This window comes from Leptonotus elevatus, chromosome 4, assembly GCF_054856555.1.
Source record: "Leptonotus elevatus isolate MCC_2025b chromosome 4, RoL_Lele_1.0, whole genome shotgun sequence".
Classification (NCBI taxonomy): domain Eukaryota; kingdom Metazoa; phylum Chordata; class Actinopteri; order Syngnathiformes; family Syngnathidae; genus Leptonotus; species Leptonotus elevatus.
In genome coordinates this window covers 26,771,721-26,787,047 of record NC_141242.1, presented here as the reverse complement: position 1 = coordinate 26,787,047, position 15,327 = coordinate 26,771,721, and the positions used below count along the sequence as shown (strand labels likewise).

At 40.6% G+C, this 15,327-nt stretch overlaps 1 protein-coding gene across 6 annotated transcripts in view; it reads right to left on the bottom strand.

Annotated features, from left to right (window-relative positions):
- Positions 1-15,327, bottom strand: part of LOC147176414 (serine/threonine-protein kinase WNK1-like) — a 47,960-nt gene that overhangs the window by 5,363 nt on the left and 27,270 nt on the right. For 5 of the 6 annotated variants that reach the window (XM_086072930.1, XM_086072934.1, XM_086072931.1 and 2 more), the window contains 12 exons: positions 15,031-15,171; positions 12,186-12,259; positions 11,943-12,105; positions 11,741-11,857; positions 9,386-9,499; positions 8,369-8,417; positions 8,147-8,290; positions 4,115-5,046; positions 3,147-3,221; positions 2,904-3,023; positions 2,521-2,830; positions 1,095-1,260 (listed from right to left, as the gene is read on the bottom strand). In XM_086072930.1, coding sequence (XP_085929056.1) covers positions 1,095-1,260; positions 2,521-2,830; positions 2,904-3,023; positions 3,147-3,221; positions 4,115-5,046; positions 8,147-8,290; positions 8,369-8,417; positions 9,386-9,499; positions 11,741-11,857; positions 11,943-12,105; positions 12,186-12,259; positions 15,031-15,171 — 2,405 coding nt within the window. The remainder of the gene's footprint in view (positions 1-1,094; positions 1,261-2,520; positions 2,831-2,903; positions 3,024-3,146; positions 3,222-4,114; positions 5,047-8,146; positions 8,291-8,368; positions 8,418-9,385; positions 9,500-11,740; positions 11,858-11,942; positions 12,106-12,185; positions 12,260-15,030; positions 15,172-15,327) is intronic. The other variant, XM_086072935.1, reaches the window with a different exon arrangement.

The following is a 15,327-nucleotide window of genomic DNA, read 5'->3' as shown; positions in this document are numbered from 1 at the left end:
TAACATTAAAAAAATAAAATAATAATTGCCGTTGCATGATGGGGCTACGTTGCAAAGTATAGCCCGTCAAATGTACAAAAGTTTTGTAACATATAGACAAAAAATCTGTTTCCGGGTTTTAAAACAGCGAGGCATAGGCGTCCGCCGTCCGGCCAGCGTCAAATCAAAAATGCACACTATATGCAGTACAAACATTAGCATTTTTACAATTTCATATGTACCATGGATTAAATACTGCAATAATGATTTTGAGACCGGCACGCGAAACTTGTCGTGCGCGCTCATTCATTATGAATGGCAAGCTCAGTTTCATTCATTTGGCTGTCTCTATGAGTCAAAAGCTTGTCATCCTCACTCTACGGCGTCCAAAGCTCCTCGGGGGCCACAAAGCCACCATCCCTGAGGTGGGAGCCATGACAATGGGCCAGTGGGATGACGGGGCGCCAGGCTGGGGGCTGGGGGCAGCTCTCATTCAAGTGACTGGGAGCACATGACCCGGTGAGCGGCGTGTGCGCTCGCATTTAAAAAAATTTTACCACAATAATTAAAAATTCATCCACTAGTACATGTTAACTCATTCACTGCCATTGACGGCTATACACGTCAACAATTAATTTGGACTATTAGTTTCATTTTTGTTAAGAGTATGAAAACCTAGGAAAAATGTTATTGTACATTTAGAACAGATATAAAATGTGTGATTAATCGGGAGTTATCTAGTGAAGTGAATGAGTTAATTTGTAAATATGGTTCAGCGTTGTTGTAAAACTCTAATATGGTTATTGCATATACTGTATTTTTATGACTTTGGTGACGGCCAGCATGCGCCTCTGCCTTGCTCGTGTAAAACCAGGAAATAGGCGTGTGCCACGGAGTTGCTCACAGAATCGCGGTCAGCAAATTAGATGACAGTGACGACACGGTCCCGCTCGGCCCTAGACGACCGGTGCTGAAGAACCACCACCGAGATGTTTCTGGCGGTTCAATTGTAACTACTCGGCCCCCGAAAAGGCGCATGGAAACGCAAACATCCGGGGGCAACAAATCGGCGTGGAGCCGGTCTAGTGGAAAAGCGGCAATACTGAAGATAGTACCTTTCTCTGAGACGACTAACTTCTTTCTGCAATGCCTCGTCCTCAGTTCCCGAGTCGTCGTCATTGTCGCTGCTGTATGGGGTGTGTGCTTTGTGAGGGTCCAAAGAGGAGGGCCCGTTTTGGACACTCGAACCATGTGATGCGCTGGAACCTGCTGCTGATGTCACTGAGTGGAATGAGTGGAATTGACGAATCAGAATTTGAATAAGGTCGGGTTGACCACTTAAGCAGAGTACACACATTTTCCCTTCCCTTGCGATCAAAGTCACCAATAGCCCGGTTATGGAATATCACTGAAAGATTACCCAGAGCAATTTTACTGTGGTGTGGGATGTGTTAAGACTGACTTTGCCTCACCAATGTGCTCATAAAACGGTTAGGGCTGACAAACGTAATTTTTAAACATGTTGAATACTTGCTATGGCAAATCCTTAGGTGCACGTCAATACCAAGTTGCGCAGAGCCACAAACTGCGTGATCGGGATGTGAAACGTAACAATAGCCAATGTGCTCTTTACACAAAATGCTGCGACATCATCCATTGGGGATACAGCGGCTTTTGTTCTTCCAGTTTAGCAAACTACAACAGCTGTGTATGCACAACCAAGTATGAGGATTTAAAAAATATCTTTTTTTTTTGTTCCAAAAGCAACAAACATTACCATAGCCATTATTGTGTTCCAATGTGCACATTGACATCCAAATTCAACAGTGTTGTAAGCAACCATGGGTTTCCCAGCGATGTGTAACTCGTGATTACGCACTGCTCTGTGATAGAGCTTTTTTTCATTGCAGGCCCATATGTGATATGCATCGGATTTTTTCAAGCAATGTGAACAGTATAATTCCAATTCTTTTATACATATCTCGGAGATGTAGTGGTATAAACGCTCATTCGCACACGTCCGACCTATACATCAAAAGCCAAATATGCTCTCCCTGCAGGCGGAGGAGTGCACATGGGAGACTACTAACAATCTTCGCGAATCTCAGAATCTCACGGTGTGACGTCTTTAGTAAGACGTCTGTAATTGCCTCCTCCCGCCTCATTCCTCTGTCATTCTGAAATGAGTCACTACATGTGGAACTATATTTACGTCCGTAAACACTGTCACATTCTCTTCATATTAGAAGTCGCATTTGTTTTTGTAATGAGAACGAGTACTTAAAAAGAAAGGGGTGGGGCCTGGGCAGGAAACGTACAATTATGAAGATGTGTATATTATTCTGTATTAGTTATCTCAAGTTCAACAGACACTTTTCCTTATCATGTAGAGTCTTCAACATTTAAAACGTTTATATCGGTGTAACGCCCTTTATTTCCACCCTGTTAATTGTTGTGAAAATTTTGATCCATAAAGGACAAGGCAAAGTGAAATACACTTGAACTAAAATCCTAGCAGAAGCTGATAAACCCGCTACACACCTGTGACTGAAAAGCGCCCCACTTTAGAGGGAGCAGTTTGTCCTGATGAGGCATTGGTGCTGGTGGAAACCTGGAAACGCCCTATCGCTATGGTGGAAGAACGAGACGAATCCCCGTTGTTATGGTCCATTTCACACACTCCGGTGGACAGAGTGGACGAGCGGTGAAGAGTGTTTTCAGGGCTTGAAGGGGAGGATGAAGAAGAGGATGACGAGGTGAAGGAGGTGGATGAGGGTGTGAGAGAGGAAGAGGAGACAACACTGGCAGGATCTGAAACGCCACTGGACGCACCCTCGGGAGCAACAGACACCTGGGCATAGAGATGGTGGAATTTTAATGAACCGTTTATGGGGTTTGATTATCTCAGTAAACACTGAACCTACTTTGAAACGACCAAGAGTGAAACCGGCTGCGGGAGGTTGGACTGTGTTGCCCCCCTGAACAGTCTCTGGGCTCAGAGTTCTCCTCAGCTGGGCATCCAAATTATCCAGAGGCTGCTGTGACTGTTAGTAAAAAAAGTAAGATATAATTTACTCTCTTAGGTATAAAATAGTAACACCCTTTCATATAAAAGGGTATAAAATCCAAAGTACAATAACAGTACCACTGTAAACAGAAAATATCACCTGATTAGGACCAGGTAATGGGGGTAAATTGTCCGAGGGCAGTGTAACAGCTTGGTCAAACCCAGTAGGTAAAGTCTACCAAGACATACAACAAATAAGGAATAATATATTATGGTATGAGCACAAATATTGCTAATAGGAGTGCACCGATCGATCTGCCCCAATTTCCCTAATTTTGGGGGATCGTTGATCGGCCGATCCCTTAAATATAAACCAATCTTTTCCACTAATCTCATCTCCCTCCTCAGAGTTCTGAAAAAGTCAGCCACTGCCCCTTCTACTGAGATGACTTTTCATTTTTATTTGAGAGAACTACTTAATGTGCAGTTAGAACAACCCGTTTGTATTATTTCACAGATCATGTTCAATGTTTTCCAATAAAATAAGATTGGAACTCTAAAGGTGTATGCTGCTTGTTATGAAAAAAATCGGGATCGGCATATCAGACTTTTTAAAAGATCGGAGATTGGTAATCAGCCAGAAAATTGTGATCGATGCACCCCTTATTGCTAACAATAAAAGCAACATGCATATATGAATGTTTGAAATCAATTTGAATTGCATTAATCCATTCCACTCCACAAAAAAAATGGTTATCCATTTTTAATATAGCACTGTATAAAAAAAACACAGGAATCTACAGAAATAACCTGACAAAGTGTAATTTGTGTACATAATGTAGTATTCGTTAGGGATACACAAATACTAATAGTGGTGTGTCTGTTCATCAATACTGTGCACAGATAGCATATCAGTTGCACAAATCATGCTCTTCTTCAAAATGGATAAGGATGTTGGTACATACTGATTCAACAGAAGTTGATAGTTTCTTATAAACGAATATAGGACTTTGTTAGTTTCGCTTATAACACAAATATTACCCTAACATATTGTGGCACACAAATGTGTATTTTGTACTGTACCTGTATTTTGCATAATATTGATTGAATACTCAATTATTCACTAACCTGTGCCCTCTGCTTTGATGGAGGCGTCTGGGTGTGTCCTGCAGGGGTTAACCCCTGACCTGGGGTAGTTATAGACAGCGGAGTGACGGCCTGTACCCCAGAAGTGAGTGGGAGGTTTGAGGGAGGAACCAGAGCGGCACCAGGAGGAGGGGAGGATGTTCCAGTGGGAGGGGACGAGGTCCCGGTGTTTTGACTAGGATCCACTGATGCGCTTGAGGAACTTGCACTCTGGTCTTTAAAAAGTGATCGCAGCTTTTTGTCAAGGGCTTGGATATCATCTCTACCCGCCGCTTTGGTCTGGACCTCAGCACCCTCAGACTCTATTGGTTGGGGTTGGTTCTGGCTGGGCAATGGCTGAGATGCATGTGCGGCTGAATTCATGGGTTGGGAAGATGTAGGAGCACTGTTAAACTGTTGTGGCTCGGAAGCAGGGACAGAGGCTGTATTAGTGCTCTGCTGGGACATGTGCACAGCTGGGACGGATGTTGGCACGGCTGGTGCAGAAATGGAGGAGGAGGCGGGGACACTGACACAGGGTGCAATCTGCGAGGCAGCCGCTTCATGTGACGTGTGGGCCGGTGGAAGGGACTCACTGGTGACAGGAGGTGGCATCTGAGACTGAGTTGATACGGTTGCAGGAGAAACTCTTCCATTCGGGGGATGCGTCTGAGGTGTTGCAGTGGATACGAGCCCGATAGAGGGGAAACTGGAACTAGTAGTGGAGGGTACCGCTTCGGAAGGAACCAGAGCACTCTGAGTGTTTGGGACTAGTCCAGCATCACTAAATGGGAATGTGCCAGCTTCCTGATCAGCGCTTGGAGGATCAACCATGCTGCTACCTTTTTCTGCATGATCCTGCCTCATTTTGCTGAAAGCCTCTTGCAGAATCCCAGAAGGTGCAGACAGAGAAAGGCCTAATGTCATAGCGGGCCCTGGAAAAAGAATCACTGTTGTTAAAATGTGTGATCATATTGCATGCATTTACATATGGACGAACAGTGGTAAACATGGCTTCTCCCTTCTGGTGTATATCATATGCATTGAGCTTATTAGTGAAAGATTTCCTTAAATGAATTATTTATTTTCATAAATGTGAGAATGACATACAGTAATAGAAAGAACAGCAAAACAGACAAGATCAAAATACTCAAATTGCACAATGCATTCAAAAAGGAGTAGAAAGTAAGGTTGGGCAGTATTCCAATTTTGACACAGTTTTACCGTCTCCACATTTCACCAGGGTATACGGTAATACCGTTGCTAATTTTTGACTTTTTTTTCCTTTTTAAAGACTTATCTTGCGCTGAAAACCAACAGCCAATCTGTCTAGAAGTTAATGGTCACAGATCTGTTCACTGTGTGCTCCGGTTGCATTTGTAATAATCTTTTGTGTGACGGAGCGCATTTGAATGTCTGTCACTCCATTAAAGCACGTCTTTGGGTGAAGTGTGCAGCTGACGTGCATGCGCTCCTTTTACGCTGCGGAGACAAGCTCAGATAGCATTACCGTAGCATAAACTGCTTCCTGCTTTTTGGCGCGCTTCTGGATTTCATATGGACTTAATAGTACCAGTAGTTGGTAAACGAATCGTGGACTCTGTGACAAACTCATCTCTTTGCAGCAGTGCATGAGCGAGGGATATTGTTCCTCAGATACAGGTAGATCCGGAGATACGAAGTAAATTCCATCCCACACCGTTACAGTCCTTATGCAGATTTTGCATACAGGCCTCATCGACATTTGCTGCCAAATAGCAGTAGCATTTTTTCTTTTCTTTTTAGGGGGCCGCTTAACCGAAGGTGTGCTGACTGGTCATTTTGTCTCGCTCCGTCTTATGAGCGGTCATGTGACTGTCACATGACTAACAGCTTACTATTAATTTTAAACTGTTACAGTAATATTAATTGTTATAGTATTACTAATTTAAAAACACAACTACAAATGTTGTTATCAAAAAATTATGTTTAATATCATAATAGGTCATTATACGCTGCAGTTTTCTTTCTTTTTTTAAATGACAGTATTGACAGTGACACCGTTCATCAAAATATTAAAGTTAAAGTACCACTGAGTGTCACACCCATCTATGTGGGGCAAAATAAATTCTCCGCATTTGACCCATCCCCTGAGGGAGCGGTGAGCAGCAGCAGGGGCCACGCTCGGGAATAATTTGGTGATTTAACCCCCCCATTTCCAACTCTTTAATGCTGAGTGTCAAGCAGGGCAGCAATGGGTCCCATTTTTATAGTCTTTGGTATGACCCGGACAGGGATCAAACCCACAACCTCCCAGTCTCAGGGCGGACACTCTACTACTAGGCCACTGAGCTAGTAAAAGCTATTACTGTAGTAATGCAATGACACCAAAGGGGTTGTCTGAGGGAGGCAGTCCTTTTTTAAGGTTTTTAAAATGGTTAAGGCTAGACCTACTGTACTACTTGCCGTCATGTATAAATATGCAATTATGTGCAAAAGTCTAAGTAAAATACAGTTTTTAACCTTTTTTCACATTTTGTACAATGTACATTTTCTTTGAAAATAAATTAAGATTGAATGAAGATTTAGGGCCGTCAAATTTAAAGCATTAACTCTGGAGATTAAACTCTTTAAAGTGCTAAAAAAATTAACTTTTTCAAAAGTTACGTTTTATTTCCTGTGGCGGCCTTTAACCTCGGCCAAACTTGGAGTCAGTGGCAAGGTGGATAAACACAGACTATGGGTAGTTTTACTTGCTTGATACTTGTTAGAGGAGTCTTAAGAAATTTGCACACTTAGCAAAGCAAATTAAAATAACATATTGTATGTCTTTGGCGCATCATCTAAGAGCAAGTTACCTCCACAGGGCCTCCCAAACAAATGTTGGAGTGTGGTGCACATGGCAGAACTAAACCGAGTGAGGAGTTTTGAAAATTGTTTCTATAAGTAAGATGCCTGTAAAGCAAAGTCAGTTTTTATCATTTTGTTCAATAGTTGTATTTTACAGGAAAAGTACATAAAAAAAAAAAAAGGCATTAGAATTGTCTTTGAATATAAGGCTATGGTCACATTGCAGGGTGTGATGCCCAATTCAAATTTTTTGTTAAATCTAATCTTTTTATTTACTTGTTAACATGACAAAAACAAATGTGACTACTAATGTGAACGCAACTCGCCCGTGATGTGACTAGCATGTGCAAAAAGCACACATCGAGTGCCGTGAACCCAAAACGACATCACGTTGCAGTGTTTACAGAAGTAAATATAGTCCCCAGGTACCGACTGCAACGTTTTACCTCCAGCCAAGCCGCTGAGGCAAGCGACTTTTATCAGTGCCATATGCAAATTTAGCTGTGCCAACGCGTGCTACCGACTGGTGGACTGAAGACTTCCGGGTTAATCAGCGACAGCGTGACATAGATGCGGTGTTTTCTCCCCCCCCCCCAAACCATTTAAGAGCTGGTTAGTGTGTCTGTCCACTGTGGCATGCCGCTGATTGGTGAGCCTGAGGGAGCCCTTTACACAACCGCAGCTTTGACAGTCTCGAATTCATGTCTGAGATCTCAATGTCGGTTCCAAAACGATAAATCAGTCCGAGCTGCCACAAACGTTTATTTAGCTAGTCGACTAGTCACTGATATTAATAACGCAGTTTAAGACAAATAGCACTGAATTGTATAAAACCATAATAAAGGAGTATAAGTGAAACCAAATAAGTTAACAAATTTTACAAAGTGTAATTACTGTAACTAAGATTCCTGTGTCAGATTTGTGCCTTAAAAAGGTGTGGTCTTATAAAAGTCTGAGTGTGAAATGCGGCCTACTTGTGTGTTTGAAAGTCCCATTCAATAAATGGCAGAATGCGAATCGGCACCGCAGTGTCTTACTTACATAATTGTATTGTTTGCTTGTTTATTATTATTTTTTACCTTACTACAGTGCAAGTGTATCTGAAGATAACTTATAACACACATTTTGCCCAAGCAACGGCTCATAATTTGGAAAAGCTGTTTAGCTGGAGCACTCTTAAGTCATGACACCACTGTATAGTCGTACCTGGGCCAGGCTCATCACCAACAGAGGTATTAGCCGAAGGCGCACCAAAAAACTGCTCTCTCAAACGGGACTCCGGTACTGGGCTTACAATGAACCTTCGTCCTGCTGAATGCACCACCTGGGCTGTAGTGCTGGGCGAGATTCCTGTGGGAATATGTACACGCTAGATGTAAAGTGGCAAAAAAATTCACATTGATATGGGAACGAGAAAGGTCTGTGTACCAGGCAGCATGGGAACTGAAAGCTCTGGCTGCTGTTGAAGCTCAGTCATCTGTGGATAGACCAACAATTACATACATGAGCCCGGTGAAGAACTTAAATGACAATTTGGTTTGATTTACACTGCATGGTTTGAGTGAAAGCATTTAGATGTTTTTCCTATCAAGTGGCTTATGACTCATGGCAGCAGAGGAAAATAAAAACTACCTTTAGATCACAATCAAGCCTCTTCTAAATGTGGATTAAATTCAGATGCTTATCAGATATTTGCCAATGCGAGTGAACAGCTACTGTAGTTAATGAACAGATCGGATAAAGCCTGTGAAAAATAGGGATTACATTGGAATTGGACACGGCAAGTGTCAATCTGGCCTTTAACTACCTGCTAGGGGTGTAACGAAAACTGATTAGAATCTTAAAATTTTATCTAAAAGATGCGTATGCATTGTTACACCAACTAATGAATGAGTCTCGATGTAGCTTAAGTTTTTCACCAATCCCAAAATTATAAAATGGTATAAATTAGGTTTACGTTGCTGATTGTCATTTTGGGGCATTGGAGAGCTTCTACCCGTTACCTGATAATTAAAAATTAATTTTTTTTTACCAATACACAATTTTTTACTTTGATAAATCTCCGACAAACTGCCACATTTACAGTACTGACAAATTAATTTAAAATGCAGTAGGGAGTTTTTCCTTACCACAGAGGTTACGTGCAAGGTTAGACATTGCCGTGGAGAGCCTTGAGGTGACTCTTTATTTTGATTTGGTGCGTTTTTTCATAATTTCATAATTATTGAATTGTTTATTTCTTGTGTTTTGTAGTGCTAGAGGGTTAGGCACAGAAAATTAAGTTACGTTTTTGCTTCTGCCTACAACCTTTCTGTTGTATATTTATGGAATTTGTTTATGTCTATGTTGAATTTCTTTACATTTATCTTGTCAATGAACATAATATACATTTTCAATCATTAGTTCATTATGATTGTCCATTTTCAACAAAAACGATCAAATTACCTGAGGAAAGGCTTCTTTCATGCCCTCTCCTTTCTCATCAGCCATTTCAATGACTTCACGGACCTGCTCGATAAAGGATTCTCGCTCACTTTCCAGGATGAACTCACTCTCAACCTGGAGCAGCAAACAAACATAAGTAAATCCCAATTTTGTTAGAGGTAGACAACAAACACAAGTAGGATTAAACGATTATTTGCAATATGATTGCAATATGTTAAAACGTAAACTGCAAAGGATGCTAACTGAATGGTCAATGGGAGCGGAGCAGAGCGATTCAGAGCAGGCAAAGATGTCAACACTATAATTAAAGCCTACTGTGGAATTTTTGGTCTCACAAGACCATGAGGCTACTATCAAACATGTTGGGTCGTTTTGGCCTCGTGAGGTAAAAAAAGAAATAAATGTGTGTTGTGTATTTTGTGTTGTTCCAGCTGTCATCTTTTGTGTTTATGCAGCTATGCCATAGCATCAGGAGACTCAGATGCAGGGCTTGCATAAGAACTGAACTCTTTTTTTGCGCCCTTTGAGTGTCCAGCACAGGTCCTTGCCACAACGCTACATCCCCCAATGAATTCTAAGGTATAAAAAAAGTTACTTTTTTTTAATTGTCTGGCAATTTACAGAAAAATGCATCCAAGCTAATCAGGAGAAACTACATCATGCAACAAGACAATGACCTAAAACACAATGCCAAGATAAAAAAAGGACTTCATCAGGGGGGGAAAGTGGAAGGTCTTAGACTGACCAAGTCAAGCACCAGACCAAAACCGGATGGAGCCTGCATTTTAAATCCTAAACAGGGTTTTTCCAGTGAACAAAAGGCGGCCACCTCCACCTAATTTGCACACCACCTCCAGCCTGAGCCACTGATATCGCTCAACACAGCACTCCAGCTGTGTTGATTGAGCTTGGCAGCAACGCATTTTAACTGCAGTTGTAGTGTTGCGCCATTATGGAGGCGCTATATCAACAACAATGCACCGGAAAGACTTGAAGCAACAAACAAAGAAAAAACAAACTTTTTTAAAACTTTAATGTACCGAAGAAGAAACAGATCATGGAGCAACCGTTGCACACGCCCATTTCCAGAGGTGGCGCTCCAGCCATCGCAAAAGTCATAAAAACACACTATATACAATAAACATAATAGTATTTTACAACAACGCTGAACTATATTTACAATTTAGTGCTAGTGGATGAATTTTTAATGATTGTAGTTAAAAAGTGACAACAATCAATGGCAACTTTGTATTCATATAATTTCTCATTTCTAGTCCCTGATCGTAAAATGGCTGCAGGAGTGCAGCTGATAATGGTATAGGTCACCGCCGCGAGTACCGATATCTTAAAATAAGACTGGTATTGGCACCGATACCAATAACTGGTATCGGTAGTCACCCATCATAGTCAGGATGATACCACCTCTGCCTCATTTTGATCCAGGAAAAACCCTGCAGAGGAGACTGAAGGGAGAAACCGCCAGAAACAAACAAGAACAGAAAGAGGTGGCAGTAAAAGCCTTGAAAACCATTTGAAATGAATTATGCAACAGCTTGGTGAGGTCAACGCTGGCTTGATGCAATTATTGCAAGTAAGGGTTACACCACCAAATATTAAATGTTATTCACTTGAAGTTAATTTAATCATGTCTGCTGGGTGGGTTCAAACAAAAGGTTCTCTGTCCTGAGTTGTTCAATACATTTAGATGTAAAGATCATGAAATAAAATCTGGAATTCTGAATATTAGTCTCATATTCACTTTTTGATCTGAAAGACACGACTTGAGTCTACAACAAAGGAATTAACCTTGTCGTTTCAATACTGTATGTTTGTATCTGTGTGGCAGAATTATGTTGTAGTAAACGCTTACAAGACTGGAAATATGAAAGAAAACTCAAAATATTTACTAAGTTTAGACCTGTAATTGTAGTAAATAAACTGTCTTTCATATTAATGGGCTCTTTGCACAAATTCACTACTTCCTGAACTCAGTACCACTCCATTGTCGTTGTGGTTACTGAGGTCAGGCACACCTGGATTAATCAGTTTGTCCAATCATGAAAGACAGGAAATGAAGGAGTGGTATTGAGTTCAGGAAGTAGTGGATTTGTGCAACGAGCCCATTGATGCATCATTTGCCTTCACACTATAATAGATATGATATTGTTCATTGTAATTAAGATGAATTACTTGTGTTTGTTGAAAAACACAGTAGAGAACGACCTTGAAATACTAATTGCATATTAAATCTATATATTAAATATTTAGGGCAAAAAATAAAATCGCAATTACATTATTTCTTTAAATCAGTCAGCAATACATTTCTAAGTAATATTTAAAGGAAAAATATATTACCATTATCTGTGCAATCTCCTCTGGATTATCACCATCAAGATCAAATCTGAAAGTCACCATTTTCCTGTTGTGCGTTTCCAGCTGGCACTCTGCCACTCTGTCTCCTGCATTTGAGATCTACAAAAAAAAATTTGCGTTCAATTAGTGTCACAGCAAGGAGTTTAACAACAAACAAATCTGGAATAAGATTTGAGAAGCCTACACTTATAACATTCAGTTTGGCCTTGGTGCCCTTGTCGTGACGAGAGCGGCTGCGGACGGACCGTCGCTGGTACCGCTTCAGTGAGCGGCCCTCGTGGCGGCCTCCTGATGTTGAGGAGCCCTCATTGCCGTCACTTAGACCTGAAGCTGCGTCTGACAAACAGCTGAAAAAGAGACATTACCGTAAGACAAATGTACAAGATAACTTGCTTCTATTCTGAAAGTATGAATCTCTCCTGCTTACCTTTCCACAGACGGCGGCACAAGAGAGGAGGTCGCTGTTGACTGCTCAGCTGATGTTGACTGAGTGGCAGAGGCCTGAAACACAACACTAGACGGTAAACCTCACTTCGCCATTAACTCTGGTGTTTTGTCTTGGCATTTATGTTGCAGTAGTTAAATTAAAGAATTTTGAGAATGGAGTATGTGTGCGTGTGTGTAGTGTTACTTCTAGTTACAGGGTGCGCAGAATTATTAGGCAAGTTGTATTTTTGAAGATTAATTTTATTATTGAACAACTATATTGTCAATGAACACAAACGACTCATAAATATCAAAGCTGAATATTTCTGTAAATTGGAGAGGGGCTTTTTTATTATTAGTATATTAGGAAGATATCTGTGTGTGCAGATGACTATCAACTGTGCATAATTATTAGGCAAATTAACAAAGAACAAATATATACCCATTTCACTTATTTATTTTCACCAGGGAAACCAATATAACAACTCAAAATGTACAAATATACATTTCTGGCATTCAAAAACAAACCAGTGACCAATATAGCCATCTTTCTTTACGAGGACACTCAAAAACCTGCCATCCATAGATTCTGTCAGTGTCTTGAGCTGTTCATGATCAACATTGCGTGCACCAGCAACCACAGCCTCCCAGACACTGTTCAGAGAGGTGCACCGTTTTCCCTCCCTGTAGATCCCACATTTGATGAGGAGCCACAGATTCTCTATGGGGTTCAGATCAGGTGAACAAGGAGGCCATGTCATTATTTTTTCTTCTTTTAGACCTTTTCGGGCTAGCCACGCATTGGAGTACTTGGATGCGTGTAATGGAGCATTGTCCTGCATGAAAATCATGTTTTTCTTGAACGATGCTGAATTCTTCCTGTAACCACTTCTTTAAGGTGTCTTCCAGAAACTGGCAGTAGGATTGGGAATTGAGCTTGACTCCATCCTCAACCTGAAAAGGTCCCACAAGCTCATCTTTGATGATACCAGCCCATACCAGTACCCCACCTCCACCTTGCTGGCATCTGAGTCGGAGTGGAGCTCTCTGCCCTCGACTGATCCAGCCACGGGCCCATCCATCTGGCCCATCAAGACTCACTCTCATTTCATCAGTCCATAAAACCTAAGAAAAATCAGTCTTATGATATTTCTCGGCCCAGTCTTGACGTTTTATCTTGTGTGTCTTGTTCAGTGGTGGTTGTTTTTCAGCCTTCCTTACCTTGGCCATGTCCCTGAGTATTGCACACCTTGTGCTTTTTGGTACTCCAGTGATGTTGCAGCTCTGAAATATGGCAAAACTGGTGGCAAGTGGCATCTTGGCAGCTTCACGCTTGATTTTCATCAGTTCACGGGCAGTTATTTTGCGCCTTGCTTTTTCAACATGCTTCTTGCGACCCTGTTGACTATTTTGAATGAAACGCTTGATTGTTCGATGATCACGCCTCAAAAGCTTGGCAATTTTAAGAGTGCTGCATCCGTCTGCAAGACATCTCACTATTTTTTACTTTTCTGAGTGTCAAATCTAATTTCTGACCCATTTTGCCAGAAGGAAGTTGTATAATAATTACGCACACCTGATATAGGGTGTTTATGTTATTAGACCATACTCCTTCTCATTATAGAGATGCACATCAATGATATGCTTCATTGGTAGTAGGCTTTCAAGCCTATACCGCTTGGAGTAGGACAACATGCATAAAGAGGATGATGTGGTCAAAATATCCATTTGCCAAATAATTCTGCACTACCTGTATGTTTGATATCACTTTTTATTAGACTGATACCAGTATGAGAACTCCACCCTTGAGTAGTTACCGATACCAATACCAAGTAGGGACTTACTTTTATATTATTTATACAAAATATTTCTCCCAAAAACAATAATTTCCTAATATGATGATTACAGTATCTATCCAATTAGCGTTATATACAAAAAAACATTATTATAATTTTTTTTTATCACAACATGGTATGTTTGCTATGTCTGATGGTGGTAAAAAGTAACCAAGAAATAACACTAAACTATTATCTCATATATTCAACTAACAATTATTCTAACAAGTGATTTATCTGTCTATTATCTTCTGGATTAATCAATGAATCAGATTGCCCAATCCAATTTTAAAAAAATTGACATCAGAGAATGCAAACAAATTGATTATGATTCTGCTACTGGTTTGTCAAAGAAAATGCAAAACTGTTAATCATGTTTTCCAAAGTAAGAACAGATGAAAATGTCTTATTTTGATGAAACACAAACAATCAGTCTGCCTTTATGGAGGACTACAGAAGTCTGAGAATATTAATTTAAGAAGATAAAATTGTAAAAATTCTTGGAATTTCAACTTTAACAGTCTCTAAACCATTAGTTGATTATCAAAATAGCTGTCAATTAATTTGATCATTGATTAGTTGTTGATTAATTGTTGCATTTCTAATTTATTTACATTTTTTACTCAACCTTCAATAAAGAAAAAAGAAAAAAAAAAAAGAGTAAGGAGTTGGAGCCAAAATGTTACAACCTAAACCACAAATACCCAACCACACACATTGATACAATGCACGGAGTACCTGCAGTGCAGAGAGGCAAGATGCCTGATAAAGGAAGAATAGATGCTCTGCATTGGGCGGTGGAGACAGGATAAAAGAATTTGGACTACTGGCCCAAGACTAAAAGTCATGCAGGAAGTGATCAGCATGCAGAGATGACAAAACAAGCAGAAGATAAAAAGCCATGGTAATGAGAATCACAGAGAAGCGCAAAAATAATGGCGTGTGAGAAATGTAGGCAGCAAAATAGGGAGTGGAATAAAATAATGAATGAATGCATATGTATGCTCTCACCTGTAACGGTTGAGTTGCAGCCTGTGCCTGTGGTAGAGAAGAGCTTTGAATGACCGAGTTGTTCTCCGGCTGCTGCTGCTGTGGTGGTGGCGGAGGGGATGACTGAGAGGATGGAGGCATTATCACTTGTTGGGTGGGAATCTACAAGGACCAAAGATTAAGGATTAATTAGCTACTTACTGAAATCTTGATTCCTTTATAATTTAAGCATTGTGTCTCGAAGACACATTTCATCTACTTACCATTTTTGTGTGTGTTTTTTTAACAGTACTCAATTGTCAGTTTGTTTTAATTGTC